This window comes from Pseudophryne corroboree, chromosome 6, assembly GCF_028390025.1.
Source record: "Pseudophryne corroboree isolate aPseCor3 chromosome 6, aPseCor3.hap2, whole genome shotgun sequence".
In the NCBI taxonomy this organism is placed as follows: domain Eukaryota; kingdom Metazoa; phylum Chordata; class Amphibia; order Anura; family Myobatrachidae; genus Pseudophryne; species Pseudophryne corroboree.
The window spans coordinates 21,986,781-22,014,202 of NC_086449.1; the positions used below are offsets into that span (position 1 = coordinate 21,986,781).

At 47.5% G+C, this 27,422-nt stretch overlaps 1 protein-coding gene across 1 annotated transcript in view; it reads right to left on the minus strand.

The window, feature by feature from the left end:
* LOC134934143 (keratin, type I cytoskeletal 9-like) overlaps positions 1–27,422 on the minus strand; it is a 55,406-nt gene that overhangs the window by 5,697 nt on the left and 22,287 nt on the right. Inside the window, exons 2-6 of the mRNA XM_063929643.1 lie at positions 16,863–16,910; positions 12,116–12,240; positions 10,603–10,630; positions 10,323–10,480; positions 9,281–9,439 (exon numbers count right to left, since the gene is read on the minus strand). Coding sequence (XP_063785713.1) covers positions 9,281–9,439; positions 10,323–10,480; positions 10,603–10,630; positions 12,116–12,240; positions 16,863–16,872 — 480 coding nt within the window. The 5' untranslated portion in view covers positions 16,873–16,910. The remainder of the gene's footprint in view (positions 1–9,280; positions 9,440–10,322; positions 10,481–10,602; positions 10,631–12,115; positions 12,241–16,862; positions 16,911–27,422) is intronic.

Sequence of the window (27,422 nt, forward strand, 5' to 3'; positions counted from 1 at the left end):
TGGTGTCCTCTGCTGCCATATATCCGGTGTAGCTGTATAATTACCTCACAGTGTTGCTGTGTTGTGCTGCATCAGACCAGTGGTAGAATCCTGGTCATTCCAGTCATTCCAGTACCGCATATTGACCTATATAACTCCCAAAAAATAATGGAGAACAAAAATTTGGAGGATAAAATAGGGAAAGATCGAGGACCACTTCCTCCTAGTGCTGAAGCTGCTGCCACTAGCCATGACATAGACAATGAAATGCCATCAACGTCGTCTGCCAAGGCTGATGCCCATTGTGATAGTAGATAGCATGTAAAATCCAAAAAGCCAAAGTTCAGTAAAAAGACCCAAAATAAGAAATTTAAATGGTCTGAGGAGAAACGTAAACTTGCCAATATGCCATTTACGACACGAGCGGCAAGGAACGGCTGAGGCCCTGCCCTATGTTCATGACTAGTGGTTCAGCTTCACATGATGATGGAAGCACTCATAACTGAGGCCTTGACACTTATGTTGGTGTTAGACGTGCGTCCGGTATCCGCCATTAGTGCAGTGGGATTTAGACAATTGATGGAGGTATTGTGTCCCCGGTAACAAATCCCATCTAGATTCCACTTCACTAGGCAGGTGATAGCGAGATTTTGCCATTTAATTCCAGTGATTTGGACATATAATTACAGTGATTTTGGCAATTAATTACAGTGATTTAGACATATAATTACAGTGATTTTGCCAATTAATTACAGTGATTTGGACGTATAATTATTAATTACAGTGATTTTGCCAATTAATTCTAGTGATTTGGACGTATAATTCCAGTGGTAATTGTTTGTGTCACTTGGCTTAGTCATACAGCTTCCTCATTGCACCTCTTCAACATCTTTGCATGAGGTGCTGTTTGGGGCCTAGTTTTTGAAAAGTGCCATCCTGTGTGACACTGCCGTATGAGTCCAGAGGTACTGCTGTATTAGTCCTGGGGTACTGCCGTATAAGTCCACCAATTGCAGATTTTTTGAAAGTGACTGGAGCGTGCTGGAGATGCTGTCAGTGGACCGAACAATTGCGCCCCACTCGCGACATTCAGCCACTGCGTGACACTACTAGATGGGCCAGGTAGTTGTGTCGCTTAGCTTAGTCATACAGCAACCTCGGTGCACCTTTTTATCTTCTTTGCATCACGTGCTGTGTTAGGGGACTTTTTTTTATATCTGCCCTCCTGTCTGCCACTGCAGTGCCACTCCTAGATGAGCCAGGTGTTTGTGCCGCACACTTGTGTCGCTTAGCATAGTCATCCAGCAATGTTGGTGCAACCTTTTGGCCTAAAAACAATATTGTGAGGTGCGAGGTGTTCAGAATAGACTGGAAATGAGTGGAAATTAATGTTATTGAGGTTAATAATACTAAGGGTTCAAAATTACCCCCAAATTCTGTGATTTTACCTGATTTAATGTTTGTTTTTTCAAAAATCATCCAGATCCAAAAACAAAAACAAAACACGAAAGGGTAGTTTTGCAAAACCAAACCAAAACCAAAACACAAAACATGAAAAGTGCCCGCCGCACATCTCTCGTTTTGGTTTAGATTTTAGTTTCAATTCATAATCGTATTATCATTTTGGCAAAACCATCCTCCAGTATTTTGGTTCGGATTTAGCTTGTGGTTCAGTAAAAAAAAAAAATGTCATTTAAAAAAAATCAATTGTCATTAACAAAAATCTATAAAATAGCTAAAATCATGTCAATTTTGCAATCCAAAACCTGAAATTTGGATTTAAAATCCGAATTCGGAACCGCGACAAGATCTGAACTGGGTCTTGGTTCGGATCGGATCTCCTCGTGCCATCAGAAATCCTGGGACTGACAAAATAGGCAGGGCCCTCCAACCCCCCTTGCAGGGCTGCACCTCTATGGGGGGTATCCAGCAAGTCAGAAGAACCCACGCACAAGAGCATGACAGGTCAGCATTTTTGTAAGAGTTGATCAGATACTGGCCACTTGATTTTTTTGGACACTAATAAAAAATTTTTTAACAGCGCCCAGAAACTGCCTCATTTTCTTGCTGGGCTCAGATAGCCAGCCCCACCTGCTGGCTGGACACAAAAGGTGCACTGTGTTATGATTCCAGTACTTCTGACCTGAGGAGATCTTATGACAAAGGCCAGAGTACTGGAAGGGAATGCTGGTTACGGGAGCAGGAAAGCCTAGTAACCCCTGGCGCCCTAACTCCGTTGTCTCGCCCGTGTTATCAGAAATCCCCTGCGAGACTATGGTTGCTTGAGCCCATGGCAGCCGCGTTTGAAGGGCGGATTACGTCTGCCCAACTCCGATGCCCCCTCAGGTCTTAATGGGAGACAAAGGGAAATCCGAGACAGGGTAATAACAAGGGGCCCTCTGACTAAGCAACCAGGCCAGGGGCTACAAGCTAACTGACTTAAACCAGAAGTATGTGCGGACAAACCGCCAGGGAAAAGGACAACCAAAAATCCACTGATCCGTAACTCCTATCCAGCACCGCTGGATACCAGAGTGGATTTGTGGGAGCGGAATCCTCCGCAAAAGCTCCGAAACACAAAATAACCAAATGATAATTAGTAAGCGGTCAAGCCGCAACACACGGCTAAGCCGCGACTCACGAACACCACAGGATGTTAAAGGTGCTCGGTCTGGACTCCAGGAAAAGATGACAACTTCCGAGTACTGGACCACTGAGGACAGGAACGACCGGATAGAACAGGACTGGAAAACTCTCTGCAACTGACACAGCAAACAGGAAGCTATAACCGGCGTCTGTGAGAAGTCCTGAGAGTGCTTTTAAATGGAAGCCCTCCAATCAGGTGCCAGACAGGGCTAATTACAACATTCCGTGCAGCTGCATGCTGCACGGCCAGGAACCAGTGAGGTGATTAACTTAGACCCAGCAACGGGGAACGTGGTCCGACAGTGGCGTCCCCGTTGCTAAGGTCTGTGCGGCTCCGTGCGCCCGGCGTCTAGCGTTGCTAGGGAGCCGGCGGCTGTCCGCATGCGGCGTCCCTAGTTGCTAGGCGCCGGGCCGCACTGACGAGCGGACCCTCGGCGCCTAACAGTACCCCCCCCTTGAGGAGGGGTCAAGGAACCCCTAAGGCCAGGTTTCTGAGGAAATTCTCGAAAAAATGCCCTCTTGAGCCTCGGGGCATGGAGATCCTTATCCAGGACCCAAGACCTTTCTTCTGGACCATAACCTCTCCAATGTACCAGAAAATAAAGCCGACCCCGGGACAACTTGGAATCGAGAACCTTCTCCACCAAAAACTCCTGCTGACCTTGTACATCTACTGGTGATTTCCCCTGAGAGACCTTTCGAGGAAATCTACTGGAAGAAACGTATGGTTTCAACAAGGAGCAATGGAACGTATTTCCGATCCGGAGAGTTCTTGGTAAACGTAACCGGAAAGCAACTGGATTGATTTTCTTTATAATATGAAATGGTCCAATAAATTTGGGGCCCAATCTGGCTGAGGTTTGTCGAAGTTTAATGTTGCGAGTCGACAACCATACCCTGTCTCCTACTTTAAAAGTGCAAGGCCGCCGGAGCCTGTCAGAAATTTTTTTCTCCCGAAATGCCGCTTTTCTGAGAGCAAGGTGCACTTTTCTCCAAATGAGTCTGAGATGAGAGGTCAAGGTCAGCGAGGAGACAGAGGAATGTTGAAAAAAGGAATTAGCCCTGGGGTGAAAACCGAAAACTGTAAAAAATGGAGACACATTGGTGGAGGAATGACAGGCATTGTTGTAAGCAAACTCCGCCAAAGGAAGAAACTCGGACCAATCATTTTGGAGTTTGGCCGAGTACAAACGCAAATACTGTTTTAATGATTGATTAACTCGCTCAGTCTGCCCGTTGGATTGGGGATGGTAGCCGGACGTTAACGACAATTTCATCTTTAATGAGGCACAAAAAGACTTCCAAAATTGTGCAATGAATTGTGGACCCCGATCAGAAACAATATCCGTGGGCAATCCATGAAGTCTGAAAACATGGCGGAGGAACAAAACTGCCAATCCCTGGGCAGATGGCAGTCGGGGAAGAGCAATGAAATGGGCCATCTTGCTAAAACGGTCCACTACTACCCATATGACTCGGCATCCAGCTGACAGAGGGAGGTCTACCACAAAATCCATGGAAATATGAGACCATGGCCTGAGAGGAACATTTAAGGGCATAAGTTGACCGATAGGCAAGGAACGGGGAACTTTATGCTGTGCACAGACTTGACAAGAAAAAACAAACTCCTTAATGTCTTTGGAAAGACCAGGACACCACACTGAGCGGGAGACTAATTCCAAAGTCTTAGAGATCCCCGGATGCCCGGCAACTTTGCTATCATGAAACTCAGTCAAAACAGTTGCTCTCAAAAACTCAGGGACATAAAGACGACCAGCAGGAGTATTTCCAGGAGCTTGATGTTGAAGCTGCTTTAACTGGGTGAATAAATCTTGTGTGAGACCTGCCCGAATGACTGAAGACGGAAGAATGGGAGTAACAGGACTGTTATCATGAACTGGAAGAAAACTGCGTGACAGGGCATCCGCCTTGGTATTCTTGGAACCTGGCCTGAAGGTGATAAAAAACTTGAAACGAGTAAAAAATAAAGCCCAACGAGCCTGCCGGGCATTCAGCCGTTTAGCAGATTCGATGTACTGAAGATTTTTGTGATCAGTCAAAACTGAAATGGTATGTGTTGCTCCCTCAAGCCAATGCCTCCACTCCTCGAAAGCCCATTTAATAGCCAGTAATTCCCGGTTACCAACATCGTAGTTGGATTCAGCAGAAGAGAATTTCCTGGACATAAAGGCACAAGGATGTAATTCTAGAGAGTCCGGATCCTTCTGAGACAGGATAGCCCCTACTCCAACCTCCGAGGCATCAACCTCAACAATGAAAGGCAATTCTGGGTTGGGATGTCTGAGGACTGGGGCTGAGATGAAGGCTTGTTTCAAGGCCTGAAAAGATACTTCAGCTTCACGTGACCAGTTGGTTTGATCCGCTCCCTTCTTAGTCAGTGCCACAATGGGAGCAACCAGGTCGGAAAAAGAATGAATAAATCTTCTATAATAATTCGCAAACCCTAAAAAGCGCTGAATTGCTTTTAAGTTGGTGGGTTGCGCCCAACTAAGGATGGCTTGGAGCTTCTTTGGTTCCATACAGAATCCCCGAGGGGAAATAATGTACCCTAAAAAGGATACCTCCGTGACATGAAATTCACACTTCTCCAGCTTGGCATATAGGTGATTTTCACGTAATTTTTGAAGAACCTGACGCACCTGGGTAACATGTTGTTCAATAGAGTCAGAATAGATCAAGATATCGTCTAAGTAGACGACTACGAATCTTCCAAGAAAATCACGGAGCACATCGTTAATGAGATCCTGGAAAACTGCCGGAGCGTTAGACAGGCCGAATGGCATAACCAGATACTCGTAGTGACCCGATTGAGTACTGAATGCCGTTTTCCACTCATCTCCTGACTTGATTCGGATGAGGTTATACGCTCCTCTCAGGTCAATCTTAGAAAAAATCACAGCCGAACGTAGCTGATCAAAGAGGACAGAAATCAAAGGCAAAGGGTAAGTATTCTTTACTGAGATTTTATTCAAGGCTCTAAAGTCAATGCAGGGTCTGAGTGATCCATCTTTCTTCTCCACAAAGAAGAAGCCTGCACTTAAAGGGGATTTAGATGGCCTGATAAATCCTTTCCCTAAGCTCTCTCTAACATACTCATTCATGGCCACAGTTTCTGGTCCGGACAAAGCATATAACCTTCCCTTTGGCAATGTGGCACCAGGAATTAGCTCAATAGCACAATCATAAGGCCGATGGGGAGGCAAAATGTCCGCATTGCCCTTGGAAAATACATCAACAAAATCCTGGTATTCCACAGGAATGGGTGCGGGAATGACAGCAGCAATTCTGAGGGGAAGCGTAATACATTCCTTATTACAGATGGTACCCCATTGTGAGATCTCCCCCGACTGCCAATCAATGATGGGATTATGAAAGGCCAGCCAAGGGTGACCCAGAACCACTGGAACTGCTGGGCAATGGGTAAGGAAAAACTCAATTTTTTCGGAATGAAGAGCTCCTACCGAGAGTAGAACAGGGGGTGTACAGAGGGAAATAACCCCATTGGATAAGGGACTCCCATCCAAACCATGCATTGTGATATGCCTACCCAAGGTTAACTGAGGAATACCTAAGGCCTTGGCCCACGTTAAGTCCATAAAGTTCCCTGCAGCTCCACTGTCAACGAAAGCCGACACCGAAGAACAGAGGCCGCCAAAGGAAACTTTAGCTGGGACTAACAGGGAATTATTCGAGGAGATAAGCTGCAGACCAAAGTGAACCCCCTCACAATTCACTTGGTCGAGGCGTTTCCCGACTTGTTCGGACAATTACGGGCAAAATGTCCTTTACCCCCACAGTACAAACAAAGACCAGAACTTTGCCTTCTGGTTCTTTCTTCAGGAGACAGCCTGGAGAGACCCATCTGCATGGGCTCCTCTATGTCCACAGGAATGGAAAAAACACAAGGGGTAGACCCGACAGGTGCTCCTTTTTCAGCCCTCCGCTCTCTGAGACGACGATCAATCTTAATAGAAAGCTCCATGAGTTTATCGAGAGTCTCAGGAGCGGGATACTGAAGGAGACTGTCTTTTATAGACTCAGATGAGCCGAGGCGAAACTGACTGCGCAGGGCTGGGTCATTCCATCCACAGTCGTTCGACCAACGGCGAAACTCCGTACAATAAATCTCTGCGGGATTCCTACCCTGTCTGAGAGCACGTAACTGACTCTCGGCGGATGCCTCTCTATCAGGGTCATCATACAATAGCCCTAAAGACCCCAGAAAGGCGTCTACAGACAACAATGCCGGATCCTCTGTTTTTAAACCAAAAGCCCAGGTCTGGGGATCCCCCTGAAGTAAAGAAATAATAATTCCGACCCGCTGAGATTCCGTACCTGAGGAGACTGGTCTTAAACGAAAATAAAGTTTACAAGACTCTTTAAAATTAAAAAACTGCTTCCTATCACCAGAAAAACGGTCAGGCAAATGCATTTTCGGTTCAGGAACGACCCTCGGGGAAGTCCGTAAAAGATCTTCCTGTGACCTCACCCGAAGGGAAAGATCCTGAACCATCTGAGTAAGTTCTTGAATCTGGCTAACTAGAAGCTGGCCAGGATTTGGCCCTAAACCAGTGGGATTCATGAGGCCGACAACCCTTCTAAACTGAATAAGGGAAAAAATCAAACCCTGTTTAATTTTAAGTTTTGGTCGGGCCGGTTATAATGTTATGATTCCAGTACTTCTGACCAGAGGAGATCTTATGACAAAGGCCAGAGTACTGGAAGGGAATGCTGGTTACGGGAGCAGGAAAGCCTAGTAACCCCTGGCGCCCTAACTCCGTTGTCTCGCCCGTGTTATCAGAAATCCCCTGCGAGACTATGGTTGCTTGAGCCCATGGCAGCCGCGTTTGAAGGGCGGATTACGTCTGCCCAACTCCGATGCCCCCTCAGGTCTTAATGGGAGACAAAGGGAAATCCGAGACAGGGTAATAACAAGGGGCCCTCTGACTAAGCAACCAGGCCAGGGGCTACAAGCTAACTAACTTAAACCAGAAGTATGTGCGGACAAACCGCCAGGGAAAAGGACAACCAAAAATCCACTGATCCGTAACTCCTATCCAGCACCGCTGGATACCAGAGTGGATTTGTGGGAGCGGAATCCTCCGCAAAAGCTCAGAAACACAAAATAACCAAATGATAATTAGTAAACGGTCAAGCCGCAACACACGGCTACGCCGCGACTCACGAACACCACAGGATGTTAAAGGTGCTCGGTCTGGACTCCAGGAAAAGATGACAACTTCCGAGTACTAGACCACTGAGGACAGGAACAACCGGATAGAACAGGACTGGAAAACTCTCTGCAACTGACACAGCAAACAGGAAGCTATAACCGGCGTCTGTGAGAAGTCCTGAGAGTGCTTTTAAATGGAAGCCCTCCAATCAGGTGCCAGACAGGGCTAATTACAACATTCCGTGCAGCTGCATGCCTGCACGGCCAGGAACCAGTGAGGTGATTAACTTAGACCCAGCAACGGGGAACGTGGTCCGACAGTGGCGTCCCCGTTGCTAAGGTCTGTGCGGCTCCGTGCGCCCGGCGTCTAGCGTTGCTAGGGAGCCGCCGGCTGTCCGCATGCGGCGTCTCTAGTTGCTAGGCGCCGGGCCGCACTGACGAGCGGACCCTCGGCGCCTAACACACTGCCCCAATTCTCTCTTACTTGCTGTCTCACAACATACAAAACACGGCAGCCGAGAGTGGATGCAGCCAGGCCACTCTCTTCCCTGTTCACTGGTGGAGGGATCTGCTCTCCCCTCCATTCTGATGCCCCCCCCTGGCACTGTGACACTTTCAGCTGCGGCAAAGTACCAGAACAGACCACCCGAGAAATTAAGAGCAAGGAGCAAATAGCATGTGGCAAAACAATTCAGCAGCCAACGGTGGATACTTGCGAACTTCATAGGAACCAATGTCAAGATGTCGAATGCCCCATGAGGAAGGTGGAGCCTTGCACTGACACAGGCTCCACCTGTCGGGCTTAGAGTTGAAATGCCACGGAGTATATGCCGGCAACTCCTCACTCTCTGTCCCACATGTCACTCAGTAATGGGCCAGGCGACAAGGAGCAGTCCAGGCTGGAGAGGAGCAGCTGCTCCCGCCATCTCCCCGGCTCCCAGGCTGTGTGCTGATCACCTCTCCTCCGCATTAGCCCCACTCGTGCTGCATGCCCTCCTCCTCTAGTGGCTGAAGCGCTGAGCATCGTCTGACCACGGTGCGAGCCCAAATTGACCAAACCTACCGGGAACGTCCCAAGCGCTCACTCATTCATGGCTGAGCCCGGTTATCGGCTCAGTCCTCCTCTGTGACCCCCGCTCCTGGGTTGTTCATAAGAAGAGAGAAGTAAACACTAAAGTCTCTGGGCCCACTTCTTTGTCCTGGCCCGGGACTACAGTAAAAACAGTCCCGTCTCGTCCCCCCGTCCCCCAGGTGGCGGCCCTGATGTAAGTTTAGCAGTTACCACTGGTGGTGGAATTATAATTAATTCTGTTTTTGAAAGACCTAAGTGACATGACAGAAAATCACATTCTGTGCCCCTCACTCCTGTATTCAGCCATGGAAAGTCTTGGTGACCTCCAGTATAACTGTGAATTATAGACGTATTATTTACTCAGTTACAATACAGAGTCTTCTCCTCACCTCAATAGTATTGTCATAGCGCGAGTCCAGGAATATAGGCATCCGTGCTGAGAACACCGGTTCCCGATTCTCCATCTGGATTGAGACGTTCAGCTCTTTAGATGTGTTGGCAATTGACACAAACCCTAAGGGGTGGTTGGGCCCGGTCTCTATCTTCAGCTGGAGGGGGGAAAATACCCATTGGTTAAAATTTGTGCAACGTATCTGAATTTCTAATTTTTCCGCTCGTGACCATTATTTTATTCTAAAGGAAACCACTATGTGACTCGTTATAATAAATTAGAGATAATCAGCTGTTTCATGCAAATCACTTCCTTGAGGTGCCTCAATTTTCTGGAATATCTCCTGATATGTGACATAGGACTTCTGCCTGAAATCACCTGTTGATACTACAGAAACACACTGCCGCTACTGCTACTGCTAAATGTCAGATAGGAGTATACTATTACTGTACATGAAAAACTCAACACAGTTTTTGAAATTTCCTAGTGGGTACTAGATGGACTGTTGCCAGGTTGCTGTACAAGGTAGACCCATGTAACTGTGATATTGGTGGTGAAAGACCTCTCTCTGAGATTCATGGACACCACTCATCCGGGATTAGCTAACCTCCAGACTCCGGACAGCACTGCTGAATTTGGGACTGTCCGGAATAATTACAGATGGGTTGCAACCATAGACTGTAGTGGCCTCTCAAGCCCATGCTGCCATTTTGCTCATATCTAGATGTAAACATCTGATCAGATTTTCTAGGACCATTGTAACCACTGTAGCACACTGTGAATTGTTTCCATAGTTACAGTTGTTGATGAGGAAGGTAAACGATTTACAAAATGTTTAAAAAAAAAAAAGCTACAATGATACGTTTCTGAGTTACTGGCAGGTGATTTCAGGCAGAAGTCATATTTAAGAATCAGGAGATTCCCCGTGTGACCCTACTTGCTTGGGTGTGTGGTGGAAATGTTCTCCTGATGTCACTGTGAGATAAGGCCCAGTTCTGGGTAACTGAGGTCACACAGGTTGTATGGTGTGACGCACTTACATATGTTTCTCCTCCGCAGCATCCGCCACTGGAGACCAGGTACATCGACACCACCTCTCTCTTGTACGGGTCTCTGAGTCTCAGGTTCAGGCCAGGCCCACAGCACTCTGCCACCCGATATACAGAGAAGAGAATCTGGCCAGCGTTGGTCTGAAAAACTGAATGACAGCACAGTGAGGGCCACAGTAAAAGTTTCAGGGTCCCAAATCCCAGCCCGGTCCACGTGGTGTGGCTCTTCCTCGCAACGCAGCATATTATAAAGGGACAGAAAAAGTCTTACCTTTTTTCTGCAATATAACTTCCTCCACCTATAAACATAGGAACACGTGTTAATGTAAATCAGCGTGTCACGTATGTATCAGTAACAATCAGGATAAGGCTGAGGGCAGGACAGGTGAGGGTTGCCACCAGATGTCAGGTAAGAGTTGTGACAATAAATACAAGTGCACCACCTCACCTGTGACAATAAAAACAAGTGCACCACCTCACCTGTGCCAATAAAACAAGTGCACCACCTCACCTGTGCCAATAAAACAAGTGCACCACCTCACCTGTGACAATAAAAACAAGTGCACCACCTCACCTGTGTCAATAAAAACAAGTGCACCACCTCACCTGTGACACTAAAAACAAGTGCACCACCTCACCTGTGACAATAAAAGCAAGTGCACCACCTCACCTGTGCCAATAAAAACAAGTGCACCACCTCACCTGTGACAATAAAAACAAGTGCACCACCTCACCTGTGACAATAAAAACAAATGCATCACCTCACCTGTGTCAATAAAAACAAGTGCACCACCTCACCTGTGACAATAAAAACAAGTGCACCACCTCACCTGTGCCAATAAAAACAAGTGCACCACCTCACCTGTGTCAATAAAACAAGTGCACCACCTGACCTGTGACAATAAAAACAAGTGCACCACCTCACCTGTGTCAATAAAAACAAGTGCACCACCTCACCTGTGACAATAAAAACAAGTGCACCACCTCACCTAACAGCAGTCACCCGTCACAGAATGCAGCCACCTATACCGACTCCTGTTTACTAACTGTCTTCTGCACTGTAGGTTTTTTAACAATAATTGACAGACTATATTAGTTTATGAAGCTAATTAGAGATCTGTAGAACATTGTCCGATTAAAGATGCTGTTTAATAAATTTATATTGATACAGAATCCAAGTATAACCCCAAAATACACTTATTTTGACCGCTGACTTTCTGAAAACATATGTTTAAAGGAACTTAGTTTAATAATAGTTTCTCAAACCGAACATTGTTACATCTCTCACTCATCCACCGATGCTGTCCTGTTTTCTCCAGTGCCTCTTCTAATCATTATACACCAGTTACGGCTGTAACTTGTCGTTGTCCAGTATAAGTGACTCATGTTGCTATCTTCCTCTCCATATCGACCTCTTTCCACATTTATATCAAAGGTCAATGCAGATATGTAATGAGGTGCAATTAAGGATTCAGCTCACAAAGCACACTTAACCATGAAGTCTCAAAAGAAAACCCAGAATTATCTTTCAGGAGGACCTGGACTCTGATTGTGTGTTCTACCAAAAAGATCTTCCTATTATGGTATGGTATGTTATAATATGTGTGGGACTTTCACCGTTCAGAGAACCTCTTACTGTACCTGGTATATCTACAAAGCCAAACCTTCCTACCCCTCCCGAAACACACTGACCTTATATGATCCAATATGCTCTCAATTAGTAAAATGCCCTCTTCCAGGTAATGTATAAGGCTCTTTGATGGACAGACTGTGGTGTATCTCACCTCTGCAAGGCACTGCAACCCTGGAGGTACCACAGCGGTGGGCTTCTGAAGATGGTCCTGGTAGGCAGGCGTGAGCTGATTATGCCACTGGGGTTGGGTATGGATGGGTTTAGTGTTATAAGATCCTTAATATACAGTAAGAAACACAGTATATTAATACACTCATAAAGTACATATACAATATAAACAGGGTCATTTACATCCTGTGTATCAGTTCTAAGCAGGAACATTGGCCTAGGCAACATTGTTAGGGAAGTCTAACACTGGTCTGACTAAACATAATCTACAGTAGACTCTATGCTTTTATTCGGTATGGGACAATGTGGTTATTATTCTGTATGCACTGCTTTTGGCTTTCCTTTAAAGGCCTGAAAGTGGTCTTTCCCGGGGACTGACGGGGCTGCCAGGCTTGAGGGTATTGAGGGAATAGGAGAATTGTTCAGCTGCAGCAGAGGACATCTGGTTGGGGAAACAGGGCAGGTTATGGAGAACCTGTTTGAAAGATGGAGCACTGCCAGAGACAGTAGACACAATACGTTCCTGGCTAAATAGGTACCCAGACAAGATGGCAGAATTGCAGGGAACCTTAGGGTTTGAGGCTATATAGCTATCGTAAAGCAGCAAGCACTTTGCGCTTACAGCTTCCAACCTGAGCAGATGCATCTGGTGACCTCTCCATTGAGGCCTGGTCTAACACCACCACCGGGCTCAATGAGACCTGGTCTAACACCACCATCGAACTCTTTTCCACCTCCAGCCACCTCTACTCACAGTCTGTCATTCGCTTACAATATCAGGGCTGTTTCTAGACAATTTGGCTCCCAGTGCAAACAGTAAAATTGCACACACACACCCCTCTCCTCATTTCACCATAACAAGAAAGGAGGCAAAAGGGGGTATGGCCTCACTGCAATCGAATGGCCTCACAGAAATAGACTATATTCCACTTCAGGTTTGCATCCTGCCCTCCCAGACCTTGGCCACCATAAAAAAAAAAAAACGCACACAATGGCCCCCACAGGAAAAAAACAAACTCACTGACTCAGATAGGAAAACAAACACATTGGCTCCCACAGGAAAAAACACACACTGACCCAGATAGGAAAACAAACACATTGGCCCCCACAGTAGAAAAATAAATATAGCACTATACATGTGCCCCCCTTGTACATATAACATTATACACCTGCCCCCTGGCCAGTGATAGATGGCAGTCTCAGAATTATATAATAAACATCTCCTGACTTCTGCTTCCATATAACCACACTAACAGTGGCACCTGACATGGAAGGCATTGAATTTGGTGACCGTCCACCTGGCTCGCCCTATCGGGTAGTGGCACACTGCTGGCTGGCACAGTCACTACAAAGGCAGCTGCCTGCAGGCTAGTGGAGTAGGACTCTGAGTCAGGAGGGGATGGTTGACCACCCACGGGCAGGCCCAGTCTGTGACTGAAGTCAGAGTACTGCTATGCCCACCTGCCTTCTACCCCCAAAACGATTGCTTGCGAAGGGTGTGACCTCGCACACCTCCACAGGCTGATTTCAGTCCGAACCCAAACAAAATAGCTTGGAGTCCACATTTTGGGTGAGTTCGGGCCGCTGTAAAGTGCAGTCGCTACCGCAAGATCATCACGGCTAATTGGATTGACCCCACAGTTTGAAAAAGTTTTACTCTGAATATTGGCAGTGCTCCGCCGCTTTTTAATCAAACATTTTATTTTATTTTTATGTTCATCACTGTAATTTCATTTTTTCATATGTTTTAATTACTTCACTCTATTACCCCTATTAAGGGTTCATTACCATACTTACCTACATGAGCAACAAGGCAAGCAATTTAGGCAGACATTAATAGATAGTATTGGTGTGGACACCAATTTTAAGTGCACCCCAGGAGAACTGACTTCTTGCCTCTCTTTCTTTGTTTTACGTACCTATTTACGTATTTAATATACATCTGGGTTTAGAGAGACTCTCTCCCGTTTGTTTGTATATACTGTAATTGGTAGATCCCTGTATTCTGTATCTCATTATTGATTGATCTTGGTGTGGGATTTCACTCTCTAGGTAACGTGGAAAGGTAGGCTTGTCACGACCGTTTACAGGTCCTGTCTAGGCATGTGACTGCGATCTCATATGAATAAAACATGGCGCCAGTGTCACAGCTCCCACGGCCATTCTGCGCCGCCATGGAGACACTGAGGTATTCCACTGACCACCATTTCCCCTTATCTCAAGTCGCTTCCTCTCATACCTGCCTCCAAGTTTCCTCCCGTGCTGTCCCTGCTGCGCTGGAACTCTCTCCCTCTGTATCACACCTTCAAATGGGCCAATAAGACTCCCATCTTCATAAAAGCCTATGGCCGATTCTCTGTGTGACGCACGGGACACTTACATACATGCAAGTACGTGAACAGTTTCTATACCACAACTTTTTGTTTTCTGATGTCCAAGTCTTAAATATTTTGTTGGTAGAAAATATACACTGGGAATTCATTACAGTAACCGTTCCTTCTGGAATTAATAAAACTTCTGCGTAATGTACCGGACTCAGAGAATTGTATTCTGAATGCGTCCTCACACAGTTTTTATTACCTCCAGAAGGAACGGTTACTGTAGGGAATTTTTCCTGGTGTTATTTTCTACCAACCAAGTACTTAAGACTTCTGCTGGGTACAAACTGATAGATAAAGCTGCAGACATATCTATAGGCGGATCGGGCAGTTTGTTGTGCATACACACTGCCCGATCTGTCGTGAATGACGTCACAAACTGGGCGGGAATTTCCATGCGCCCGCCCAGTTGCGCTGTCAATCACCGCCGGCTGGTTCAGGAAGTATTTGGGGGCGCTGTTGGCGGCACTTCTCATTTAACTGTTTTCATTACTTTCACTTGCAGCTTCCCCCTTTTTTGAAGCCTCACATCTCCTGACTGCCCTTATCTCCTACCCTGACTCCTTCTGTCACTAATACCTATTCAACATTCATGAACTCAACTTGAGATTTCTTTGTTATTAAGTCACACTGTCCTTTATTACATTTCAAGATACTGACATACCCAGGATTCAAACCCATGGCCTGTGGTATTGCAGTCAGATACTCTATTCATTGAGCTACTTGCCCTTGCATAGAAAGCAAGAGAACTCTATTTGAAGCTCACCTTGTACTTTGTGAAAAAAAATAACCAGCATTGCGGCTGAGCAGACCTATGTAGTGTGTGGCTGCAAGAGATTGGATGAGTGGCTGCACACTACATAGATCTGCTCAATTGCAATGCTGATTATTTTATTACAATGTACCAGTAGCTTCATATAGTTAGAACTCCCATAGTGTTTATGCAGGATCAAGCAACTCAATGCAAAAGGTTATGGGTTTGAATCCTCGGCAAGGCAGTATATAGAAATGTGTTATCTAATAAAGGGTATTGTATCTAAATTACAATGAGCTCTCAAGTTAAGTGCATGACCGTGGTATAAATAGGATTTGTGTCCATGTTTTGTCATGCCCATTCCCCACGAGGGATGCGCTTTATGTCCCTATTGGAGAAATGGGGGGGGGGGGGGGGGATTCTCTTTCTGGCACAGGGAACCAAAAATGTCTAGTTGCGGCTCTGCAGCTGATTATACATTGGGTACAGCAGGTACACTGGACATACTGTAAGTGATGGTAGATATAATAGAATGGCTGAAGCATAGGGGGTAATTCTGAGTTGATCGCAGCAGCAAGAAAGTTAGCAATTGGGCAAAACCATGGCCCTCATTCCGAGTCGTTCGCTCTGTAATTTTCATCGCATCGCAGTGAAATTCCGCTTAGTACGCATGCGCAATATTCGCACTGCGACTGCGCCAAGTAATTTTACAATGAAGATAGTATTTTTACTCACGGCTTTTTCTTCGCACCGGCGATCGTAGTGTGATTGACAGGAAATGGGTGTTACTGGGCGGAAACACAGCGTTTTATGGGCGTGTGGTTAAAAACGCTACCGTTTCTGGGAAAAACGCGGGAGTGGCCGGAGAAACGGGGGGAGTGTCTGGGCGAACGCTGGGTGTGTTTGTGACGTCAAACCAGGAACGACAAGCACTGAACTGATCGCAGATGCCGAGTAAGTCAGAAGCTACTGTGAAACTGCTAAGTAGTTTGTAATCGCAATATTGCGATTACATCGTTCGCAATTTTAAGAAGCTAAGATTCACTCCCAGTAGGCGGCGGCTTAGCGTGAGCAACTCTGCTAAATTCGCCTTGCGAGCGATCAACTCGGAATGAGGGCCTATGTGCACTGCAGGGGAGGAAGATATAACATTTGCAGAGAGAGTTAGATTTGGGTGGGTTATTTTATTTCTGTGCAAGGTAAATACTGGCTGCTTTATTTTTACACTGCACATTAGATTGCAGATTGAACACACCACACCCAAATCTAACTCTCTCTGCACATGTTATATCTGCATACCCTCCAACATTTTACACACAAAAATCGGTACAAATTAGAAAAAGGGGCATGGCCACGGGTAAAGGGTGCGTGGCCATGCCCCTTTTCCAATACTTTCAATGGAAGTTTGGAGAACCAAAAATAGGTACAGACCATAAAAAAAAGGTACTGTACATATTAAAAAGGTACAGTTGGAGGGTATGTATCTGCCCTCCCTGCAGTGCACATGGTTTTGCCCAATTGCTAAAAAATTTCCTGCTGCGATCAACTTGGAATTACCCCCATTATACGGACACAGATCACAGGAACCCAGATCTCACCTGACGTCATGGCTGGCAGACAGCCGGCGTCTGATTCTATATCACCCTCTGTAATAGAGACAAAGTACAAACAGATCATGTAGGTAATTGCAGCTGCTGATTACAGTTATTATCAATTACAAACTAATGAAGTAACCGCTGCTTAATTACTGTTATAGCACTGTACTGCTTCTCTTGTTCATTATTCTCAGTATCTGCCCTTATCGAATACATAATATACCCCGGCATTCGGGAGCCTGTGGTCACATGACCGACAGTAGCATCCCAACATTGAAAATCCCAACATCGGAGGCTAAGTATTTCTACCCCCCATCCCCTACGCTAACCCTCAAGAGGTGGTGATGGCTAGGGCTAAACTTACCTAGTGCATAGCCCTAACTCTCCCCACCCAGCTCTAAACCTAACCCGTATCCCGTTACTCATATTTCTGGATGTCGGCTGTCGTGTCCTGAGAGGTTTCGGGATTCCAACTTCAGTCACATGACCGCCATCCTCCCGCCATCACTCTTTGGCTATGATAAAGAGCAAGGCACCACTTTCCTCACTATGCATGTTTGAAGGGGAGAAGGCAGGCTTGCAGGGGCTGTGAGAAGGGAAGAGGCAGGCAGATATGGACTGTGTGATGTGGAGAAGGCAGGCTTACAGGGGGTGTGGGGGGGAAGAGGTGGGCAGAGAAGGGCTGTGTGACGGGGACAAGGTAGGCTTGCAGGGGGTGTGGGGCTGGAAGAGGCAGGCAGGTATGGACTGTGTGATGTGGAGAAGGTAGGCTTACAGGGGGTGTGGGAGGGAAGAGGCAGGCAGAGAAGGGCTGTGTGTCGGGGAGAAGGCAGGCTTACAGGGGGTGTGACAAGGGCAGAGAAGGGCTGTGTGATGTGGAGAAGGCAGGCTTACAGGGGGTGTGGGAGGGAAGAGGCAGGCAGAGAAGGGCTGTGTGTCGGGGAGAAGGCAGGCTTACAGGGGGTGTGGGAGAGAAGAGGCAGGCAGAGAAGGGCTGTGTGATGTGGAGAAGGCAGGCTTACAGGGGGTGTGGGGAGGGAAGAGGTGGGTAGAGAAGGGCTGTGTGATGTGGAGAAGTCAGGCTTACAGGGGCTGTGGGGAGGGAAGAGGCGGGCAGAGAAGGGCTGTGTGATGTGGAGAAGGCAGGCTTACAGGGGGTGTGGGGGGGAAGAGGCAGGCAGAGAAGGGCTGTGTGATGTGGAGAAGGCAGGCTTACAGGGGGTGTGACAAGGGAAGAGGTGGGCAGAGAAGGGCTGTGTGATGTGGAGAAGGCAGGCTTACAGGGGGTGTGGGGAGGGAAGAGGTGGGCAGAGAAGGGCTGTGTGATGTGGAGAAGGCATGCTTACAGGGGTTGTGGGGAGGGAAGAGGCGGGCAGAGAAGGGCTGTGTGATGTGGAGAAGGCAGGCTTACAGGGGGTGTGGGAAGGGAAGAGGCGGGCAGAGAAGGGCTGTGTGATGTGGAGAAGGTAGGCTTACAGGGGGTGTGAGAAGAGAAGAGGTGGGCAGAGAAGGACTGTGTGATGGGGAGAAGGCAGGCTTACAGGGGTTGTGGGAAGGGAAGAGGCGGGCAGAGAAGGGCTGTGTGATGTGGAGAAGGCATGCTTACAGGGGCTGTGGGGAGGGAAGAGGCGGGCAGAGAAGGGCTGTGTGATGTGGAGAAGGCAGGCTTACAGTGGGTGTGGGGAGGGAAGAGGCAGGCAGAGAAGGGCTGTGTGATGTGGAGAAGGTAGGGTTACAGGGGGTGTGGGAGGGAAGAGGTGGGCAGAGAAGGGCTGTGTGATGTGAAGAAGGCAGGCTTACAGGGGGTGTGTGGAGGGAAGAGGTGGGCAGAGAAACAGAGCCGGCCCTAGCTATAGGCAAGCTAAATAATTGCCTAGGGCATTTGGAGTGCCTAGGGGCATTCAAGCATGTCTGCAGGGAGTAAGGGACAGTCTGCAAACTATCCCTTACTTTACAAATGTATTCAATCTTTACTTGTATACACTGCTGATTACATTTGTCAGACGGTCCCTTAAACTCCCTCCCAGCATGAGATCCTGCAGACATGCTTGAATGCCCCTGACTTGCGAGATTTTAGAAACAGCAGATGCCCGGTAACTGCAATTCTTGGACCTCACTGACATTTTTATTGACTATGGCCCTCATTCCGAGTTGATCGCTCGCAAGGCGAATTTAGCAGAGTTGCTCACGCTAAGCCTACGCCTACTGGGAGTGTATCTTAGCTTCTTAAAATTGCGACCGATGTATTCGCAATATTGCGATTACAAACTACTTAGCAGTTTCAGAGTAGCTTCAGACTTACTCGGCATCTGCGTTCAGTTCAGTGCTTGTCGTTCCTGGTTTGACGTCATAAACACACCCAGCGTTCGCCCAGACACTCCCCCGTTTCTCCGGCCACTCCTGCGTTTTTTCCGGAAACGGTAGCGTTTTTATCCACACGCCCCGAAAACGCTGTGTTTCCGCCCAGTAACACCCATTTCCTGTCAATCACACTACGTTCGCCAGAGCGAAGAAAAAGCCGTGAGTAAAAATACTATCTTCATTGTAAAATTACTTGGCGCAGTCGCAGTGCGAATATTGCGCATGCGTACTAAGCGGAATTTCACTGCGATGCGAAGAAAATTACCGAGCGATCAACTCGGAATGAGGGCCAATGTGAGGTTATTACTGGATGGCTCTTTATGATACCACATGAGTATTTTGGCAGACTGCTCCAAAAAATAAACAGACACATCACCTAAACTGCTTGTGCTTAAAGTGTGCACATGGGGGAGGGGGACCCTGTTATCCTCGGTCTGTCCCTTTTATCTGTGCAAACCCCATGTGTCTACAGGGATTAAGCCGTCCATTGATTTTATTAACGGCCTCGCCGTCCACCCCCCTACCTTCTTTTCTCCCCAATAAACACGCGGACAACTGAATTGCGATTTAAAAGGTCACAGCCAAATTTATTGATTGGATTAGAATTGGTACTCTATAAGTGGGTGGCGAGAAAGCAGTGCATACCCCCGGCTACAGCCTCCATATTAATTTCTCCTCAATTAAACAACGGGGCGGAACCTAAGTCCCGCCCTTGCGCAAGTTAGCTGAGCGGTACCACTTCCCCTCATCGGCATAGCACCGGTCCACCCTTAAGATGACGACCGTGTCGGCCCTTGAGGCCACGACAAATTCGCCGAGTATCTGGGGAAGTGCCGGCCAACCGACGTTGCGCTACTACAGACCGCCGAGGAGCACTGCTTGCCGCGCCTGCTGGACCTCTTTTGCCAGACCATAATTAAAGACCGAATTGGCCTGACGTTGCCACCACCGGACGTAAACTTCAATTCAAATTCCAGTTACCTCACCTTCGCCCTGGTGATAGCGAAAACTCTGGATTGCCTGTCGGTGCCACCACCGAAATTAAAAAATGTTCAATTCCTAAATACCAGGGCCAAATTGCCCTACCAACTGGGCGGGAGGGTGGGTGCCTTCTTGTATCCTTGATCAGCCTGAAAGAGGGAGCCTGCCTGGCACTCCTGCTCTTTTGTACCTCCCAGGTAACTCTCCTCCCCCTCTTACCTATAGGATGCTGCTATGCTACCTGCTCTATCCCCCCCCCCCCTCCCCTCCCCTCCCCTTTTCTCTCCCTCCTTGCCCTAGGCTCCTTCTTTAAAAAACCCAGGACGCTTATTTATTCTCGGGCCTAGTTTGTCCCTCGAATTCTTTAAGCCGTCCATTGATTTTATTAACGGCCTCGCCGTCCACCCCCCTACCTTCTTTTCTCCCCAATAAACACGCGGACAACTGAATTGCGATTTAAAAGGTCACAGCCAAATTTATTGATTGGATTAGAATTGGTACTCTATAAGTGGGTGGCGAGAAAGCAGTGCATACCCCCGGCTACAGCCTCCATATTAATTTCTCCTCAATTAAACAACGGGGCGGAACCTAAGTCCCGCCCTTGCGCAAGTTAGCTGAGCGGTACCACTTCCCCTCATCGGCATAGCACCGGTCCACCCTTAAGATGACGACCGTGTCGGCCCTTGAGGCCACGACAAATTCGCCGAGTATCTGGGGAAGTGCCGGCCAACCGACGTTGCGCTACTACAGACCGCCGAGGAGCACTGCTTGCCGCCATAGCCTGGTTCCTAGAACCCAGGCCCGCCACCCCCTGCTACCTCATGCCTTCCACTGACGCTTTCTGCTATGTTGCCCAAGAATATAGCTAAACCTTCCTCTGTCAGGTGTACCCCGCCTTGCCTGAATAGTCCCTCCTCTCCGAACCTCAACAACGGGTGCCTGGCGATCGTATCGCCTTCTCCCGTTAAGAGACGGGCTACCGCCCTGTTCACCTTTCTTCTGACCCTTTGTAACCCCGTGCCCCCCTGTGCCCTTGGGACTATCTCGGACCATGTGATCCGTGTATTAGGCCACCGGCCCTTCAACCCTTGTATGCCGGCTTGAATTGCCGTAATCGGCTCGCTCCCCTAGCTTTTTCCTAGATCGCTGCCCCCTAGACCTTTTGCCCTCCTGAAAAGTAGAATTACAAATAACCGTTACCCCCTGTTGTATGCGGACCTATGGTGCGAACTTTCGCGCGACCCATATGAAGGTGAAAACCACAAAACCTCTTTTTGTTTGAGGGCAAAATTGGAAAAAGTCCTTCATTCCCCCATTTATGGCGGGCAGCTTAAGGCCTTGGGTTTCGCGAAAGACGCCGAGCTGCCTTCTAGTCTTGCTTTTCCGCGCGTAAGTGTACCTTGTACGCTCCTGATTTCCCCCTGGCCAGATTTTTGGTCTCGCCCGCTGGCAACCCCTTACGTGCCACTACTGCCATGTCTTGTCAGTTGATAATTACACTTTCAAATGTCATGACGATGCCTCCACCGAAAAAACAAAAAACAAAAAACAATTTCTACATCCTAACGGTGCCAATAAAAAATTTCTACATCCTAACGGTGCCGAAATTAAAAACACAACAATTCTACATCCTAACGGGTTCAATCCGGTTAGGTATACTCATCATATAGCGCCCTATGATCTATACCTAGCAACTGACATATGACATAAGACACCCGAGAGTGCATACAAACTCCACAAAGAATGCTCTTAACTGGATTGAACCCATGACCTAAGCACTGTGAGGCCGTAATACTACCCATTGCCACATACTGGTGCGTTTACGCTGACTTGATATTCATGCCTTGCGCCAGACTATAGTTGTCCTACGTTATCCCGTCTACCGCTAAGGCACATGCAGCCTTGACCCCTACTTTATGCAGAGATGAGGTATTATTCAGCCCTTAAACCTTCGCTTTGCGCCTGGACCTTTTGCTTTCCTTTTCCTTCTGTCCTGTCTACCTTATTATGATACCATAAGTGACCATCATATTGCACGTTCACTAAAGTAGCTTTGATGGGTTTTTACTGTGATCGCTACCGCTACTTGTTGCATTTTGTATGACCGTTCGGTTCTGGAACAAACTTATTCAGCGCTTAAAGGCATAGCTAGTAAATGTAATATGAATTAAGAACTGGGATTGAACCCATGACCTCAGCGCTGTGAGGCCGTAATGCTAACCATTGCCCCATAAATGGTGCGTTTCTGCTATTCTGCTACCTAAGTGAACATAATACTGCGTATTCCCCAAAGCCGCTTTGATGGTTTTTCTATTGAGATCGCTATCGCTACTTGCTTTGTCTCCCAGGCCTGCCTTTTGTATGACACTCAGGTTATATAACAAGCGGTTATCATTATAACTATATACCACATAATACAATGCCAGGGGATTAAACCATGCGTTTAGCACAGTGGAAGTTGTACTGCGTAGCGCTGGGCTGTACCGCGCTATGCAAATCGTGGTCTGTCTATTTTTTATTTATTTTTATTTATTCATTATTATTATTATTATTATTTTTGGTTTTTGTTACTGCCTCGTTATGCTCTGTGTACCCATGCATTTTTCTAATGTATGGACTGTGCAAGGCATTGCAAATCGCCTGTGACGCCTTCCTACTAACTGCAATACAATAATAATGGAGCTAAGGCCACGGGTAATACTGAAAAAATTTGCTAGTATGAACGTTATGGTGCGTGACTGTCCCCCACTGATCTGTATTATACTGTTCTTATATACCTACTATCAATGCAATAGTACATGCTCACGGCAATGCGATGACTGTTCTGCCTTATATTATATAATTCATCGCTATTCCCCTCTATAATGTGCAAAATACCCCCCGGCCATTCGATCCGGTATTAAGCTTTATATTAGCCCGCTAGTATACCTATGATGCTGAAATATGCTCTTGCCGCCATGCCCTCAGTAATCATTACGCTGTATACCTAGTACGACCCGTACCCTGTAATATACCCATGCGGCAATGACATCGCTGATTTGCTTTATCTCGTATACTTCCCCTTTCACACTGCCGCCCGTACCCGGTATTTTGCCATTTTAACTGGCTTCCTAAACGGGTCAAAACTGCGATGTGAAAAGGGGTCCCCTTCAATTTACCGCTTTCAACTACAGGTATTTTGAACGGTAAAAGAAGGGTCCTCCCCGTTTCAGTCCCATTTCACTGTGCAGTGTGAAAGGGTCTGAAACGGTATTTGCAAGCCCCAGCAGGTCATAGGCTGTCTCCATGTGTGATGTCAGCAGCCACAACCAGGAAACAGCTTGGAAAACACCGGAGACCCATGTGAGAGTGGCTTTATAAACTTTTATACTGCAAAGCCACTATAAAATGTCTCATTAGAGTGATGAAGAGGTGAGGGAGCTGCTTTAGGATCAGAGGGGATGAGGAAATCTGCAGACAAATTACTGGGACAGTCAAGAATACCCTCATATATAAAAACATAGCAAAATGCTTCAAGCTGCTGGGTTCCATCGTACTACTATCCAAATTTATTAATAATTAATTAATTAATACTTATTAATAATGTGTGGTTAGAAAAGTCCATTTATAGCGACAACCACTGTTTTCTATGGGTGAAACGGGTTCAGTGTGAAAGGTACCAAAAAAAAATTAATGAAATGGTAATATACTGGTTACAACATGAGATGTGAAAGGGGTTTAACTGCTCAAACCCGTTTTAAGAACCGTTTCAAATACCGTTTCAAAAGCAGGTTTTGCGATGTGAGCAGCATTGCTAGTACCTATTCTACCCTGCAATATATACACGCCGTTGCACTTCTGCGATCCTTGCATCACTCGCATATTATAACCTTATCATACTTTATACGCTGTAATTTAATACTGACTGCAATGTAACCACTGACCCATGTTATACTGTCTACTATGACACTATTACACACTATGCGCTGCCATAACCCCCACAACCCTGTAATTCTACCCAGCCCCCCACTGCCCTTTTATTTCCTTTATTTATGTATTTTTATTTTTACACCCCCTCCCTCGTATACCTTACACTGGTCACCCTGCTGGGAGGGGTTATGTGCAGGGGAGAAGATGAAAGGGAACCACCACCATTGTTGGAGGAGGGGAGATAAGATAACCCCCAGCCAGATAGCGTCTGCTGGACATGCTATCAGTAATTAAGAAGGGGGGAAGCTATTGTATTACTGTGAGAGCAAAGATTTTATGCGGGAAGCCTTAGCAACGGGGAAGGGGGGGGGGGGGGGGGTTGCTTAGATGTGGTGTTTGCTATCCCTGCAGCAGCTGAATGTCCCATGCGTTTGTCTTTTAAAACCAACTCCAAGGCTGGAGTGATTATCTTATGTTTTCTTACCAGACAGTCGCTTTAACCCACTAAGCCATAGCGCAGAAGCCATACCCCTAGCCTGTAAATACATGATACTTATCTGGGTGGTCCCTCTGCGTGCCTCCTAAGGAATCATTAGATTGCAAAGTTTCGCGTGGGTCCCCCTGAAGCTAAGCCGTAGGGAGAAGCGAGACGAGTAGCCTGATCATCTGTAAGTAAGTACAGTAAGTGAGAGGGAAAAGTACCATATTACAAAGTAACATGACCGAAAAGGGAACATTCATGGAAATAATTAATTAACTAACAACCCAATAACTTGAATTAATAAATAGGCTGGCTGATTGATATGGGTATTGGTACTGGCTAGCGCCCGTGCAGCCTGGCGGATATGGCGGGGCTGATACCCGGTGGAGTGGGCTGCGGCGGGCCAGCAGCTTGCCCACTGCGGATAATGGGCTGTGGGGAAGTGCTGTCCCGCATGCCACCCGAGGGGGGGGGGGGGGGGGGGGGAGCGCTGCAAGCTGCTGCCCCCATCCCACTTGCTCTGGCTGTGCAAAATGAGTGTTTAGCAACTATTTTTCTATATAAACATTACTCAATTACCGACATAGGAGTATACACAGATAAAATGTAAGCTAACATGGTGCTGTTATAAAGAATGAGAAACTGTGACCTGTAAAATGTGGATTACTCCAAATGATCTTTACATTTTTGAAATCTTACTTTCCTATAATGTTATATTTTCATGTTATATTTTTATTGTATCATATTTACTTACCACTTTGCTCTTATTATTTTTATTGTATCATATTTATTTACCACTTTGTTCTTATTTTGATTAAAGATTTAGAACACATTCTGCTGTACCGTTTACCTTTAATTTTTAGTTAAAAACATGAAAATACTAATAAAAGTATTTTAAAAAGGAAAGCATGTTAAGTTTCTTAGTGAGAAGTAGAGTATTCCACCCACAGCAATCACGGGCTCCTGCGGTGGTGTCTGTCCCGCCGGAGCCGCTATCTGTGCCTGCTGTCGCTGCTGGGCGCGTACCTGCGTGTGTCGGTACGCGCCGCTACTGTGCAGCGTCGCTGGGGGTGTGAGTGCGGGCTCTGGCGGCGGCCTGTTAAGTTTCTTAGGACCTGACCCGCCGTAGACGGGGATTGTAGCTGCTGCTGTGGCTGGGCGGCGCCGAGCGTGACGCGATCGCTCGGCGCCGGAAGGAGGGGGGGGTGCGGCCTGCGGCTGGCTACGGGCTGGCTCGCCGGAGCCTGCTTCCGGGCCGCCGCGCGCCAGCCACGTGCGTAGGGGTGACGCGGTCGGCGGTCTCGCCGATCCCGTCCGGGGCCCTCGGGAGTGAGCAGCGTGCTGTGAACCGTGCGCTGCCTGGTCCGCCTGGATGAGGCGCCGGGGGGCGGGGGCATTCCTTCTGGGTCTGGGCATTCTGGTGTGCGGGCGCTAGATGACTGGGCTGCGTTTGGTGCAGTGAGTATATTTTGTGGTGAACTGTAAGGAGGGGGGTCTAGATTTTGGGCTGCAGTGTGTGTATAACTGAAGTGTATGAGAGGGGGCTTATAATAAAATTGTACTTATTCCTTTCCCTTGATTCCAGGAGCTGTGAGGTGGGTGCCTTCTTGTATCCTTGATCAGCCTGAAAGAGGGAGCCTGCCTGGCACTCCTGCTCTTTTGTACCTCCCAGGTAACTCTCCTCCCCCTCTTACCTATAGGATGCTGCTATGCTACCTGCTCTATCCCCCCCCCCCCTCCCCTCCCCTCCCCTTTTCTCTCCCTCCTTGCCCTAGGCTCCTTCTTTAAAAAACCCAGGACGCTTATTTATTCTCGGGCCTAGTTTGTCCCTCGAATTCTTGTAACATGGGCAGTGTTCTCCCCACCCTTTATTTCTCAACCAGTCCATGTCGTAGAATTCCCCTTCCCCCAGAACTGTAACGTGGTCAGTAAGGTGTTGCGCTATTTCTATATGAAACGTCAGTGCAGTGAGACTTTCGGACGCGTCAGACTGGAGGGCAGAGCATATCCCTCCCACAGTATAAAATAAAGGGCTGCAGTTTCCGGGGGTAAACAGACACCAACAAACAAACTAAACAGTGTAGAGAGCGGACAGTTGCTACATGTTTGTTTCTGGACTTTTTGTGTAACCAGCAAGTATGGCAGTATCCATACATTGCTGCTTTCTGTGTCCAACCAGCAAGTGCACAGTATTTGGGCATATGTATTTGCATCCAAAAAGCGAATATAAGGGGTGAGACTTGCAACGGAAGGCATACCCTGTGAGGCCACGTCCCTTGCAGCAAGATCATGCCCCTTTAGTGGGTGAGAGTGCAAGCATATACCCACACCATGAATACTATAAGTTGCATGGTGCCCCCTGTCATTTTCTTCTAGATCTGCCCCTGGGCAGAGGTCCCGCTTTGGGCTAGCTACCGCAATCGGAGCTCTCAGCAGCAGGATCTGATGGGCTAGGAACAGTCATTAAGGGCAGCGGGGGGAGGGGGGGCAGCTTCAAAAATAGCTGCAGGAGGAGGGTTGCTGCACATGACCATTAGCAGTAGCTCCTCCTCCCATGGGCCTTTGCGGAGATACGGTCTCCCTACAGCCACGGCGCCACCCAGCCTGCCACCCCCACGTCACAAAGCGCAGTCAGGGATTAGGGGAGCTGCAGTGGCACACACTGACTGCCAGCAAGCAAAAGTTTTATCAAAAAAAGCTACTAGCTAGCATTACTAATGTAGGGCATATGTGTAAGGTGCATTACTGTGCGGCATTATGCAGGGTTAGACTGGGCCACAAGGGCACAGGGTAAACTCACAGTGGGCCCCACTGCCTGAGGGTTGCTGGGT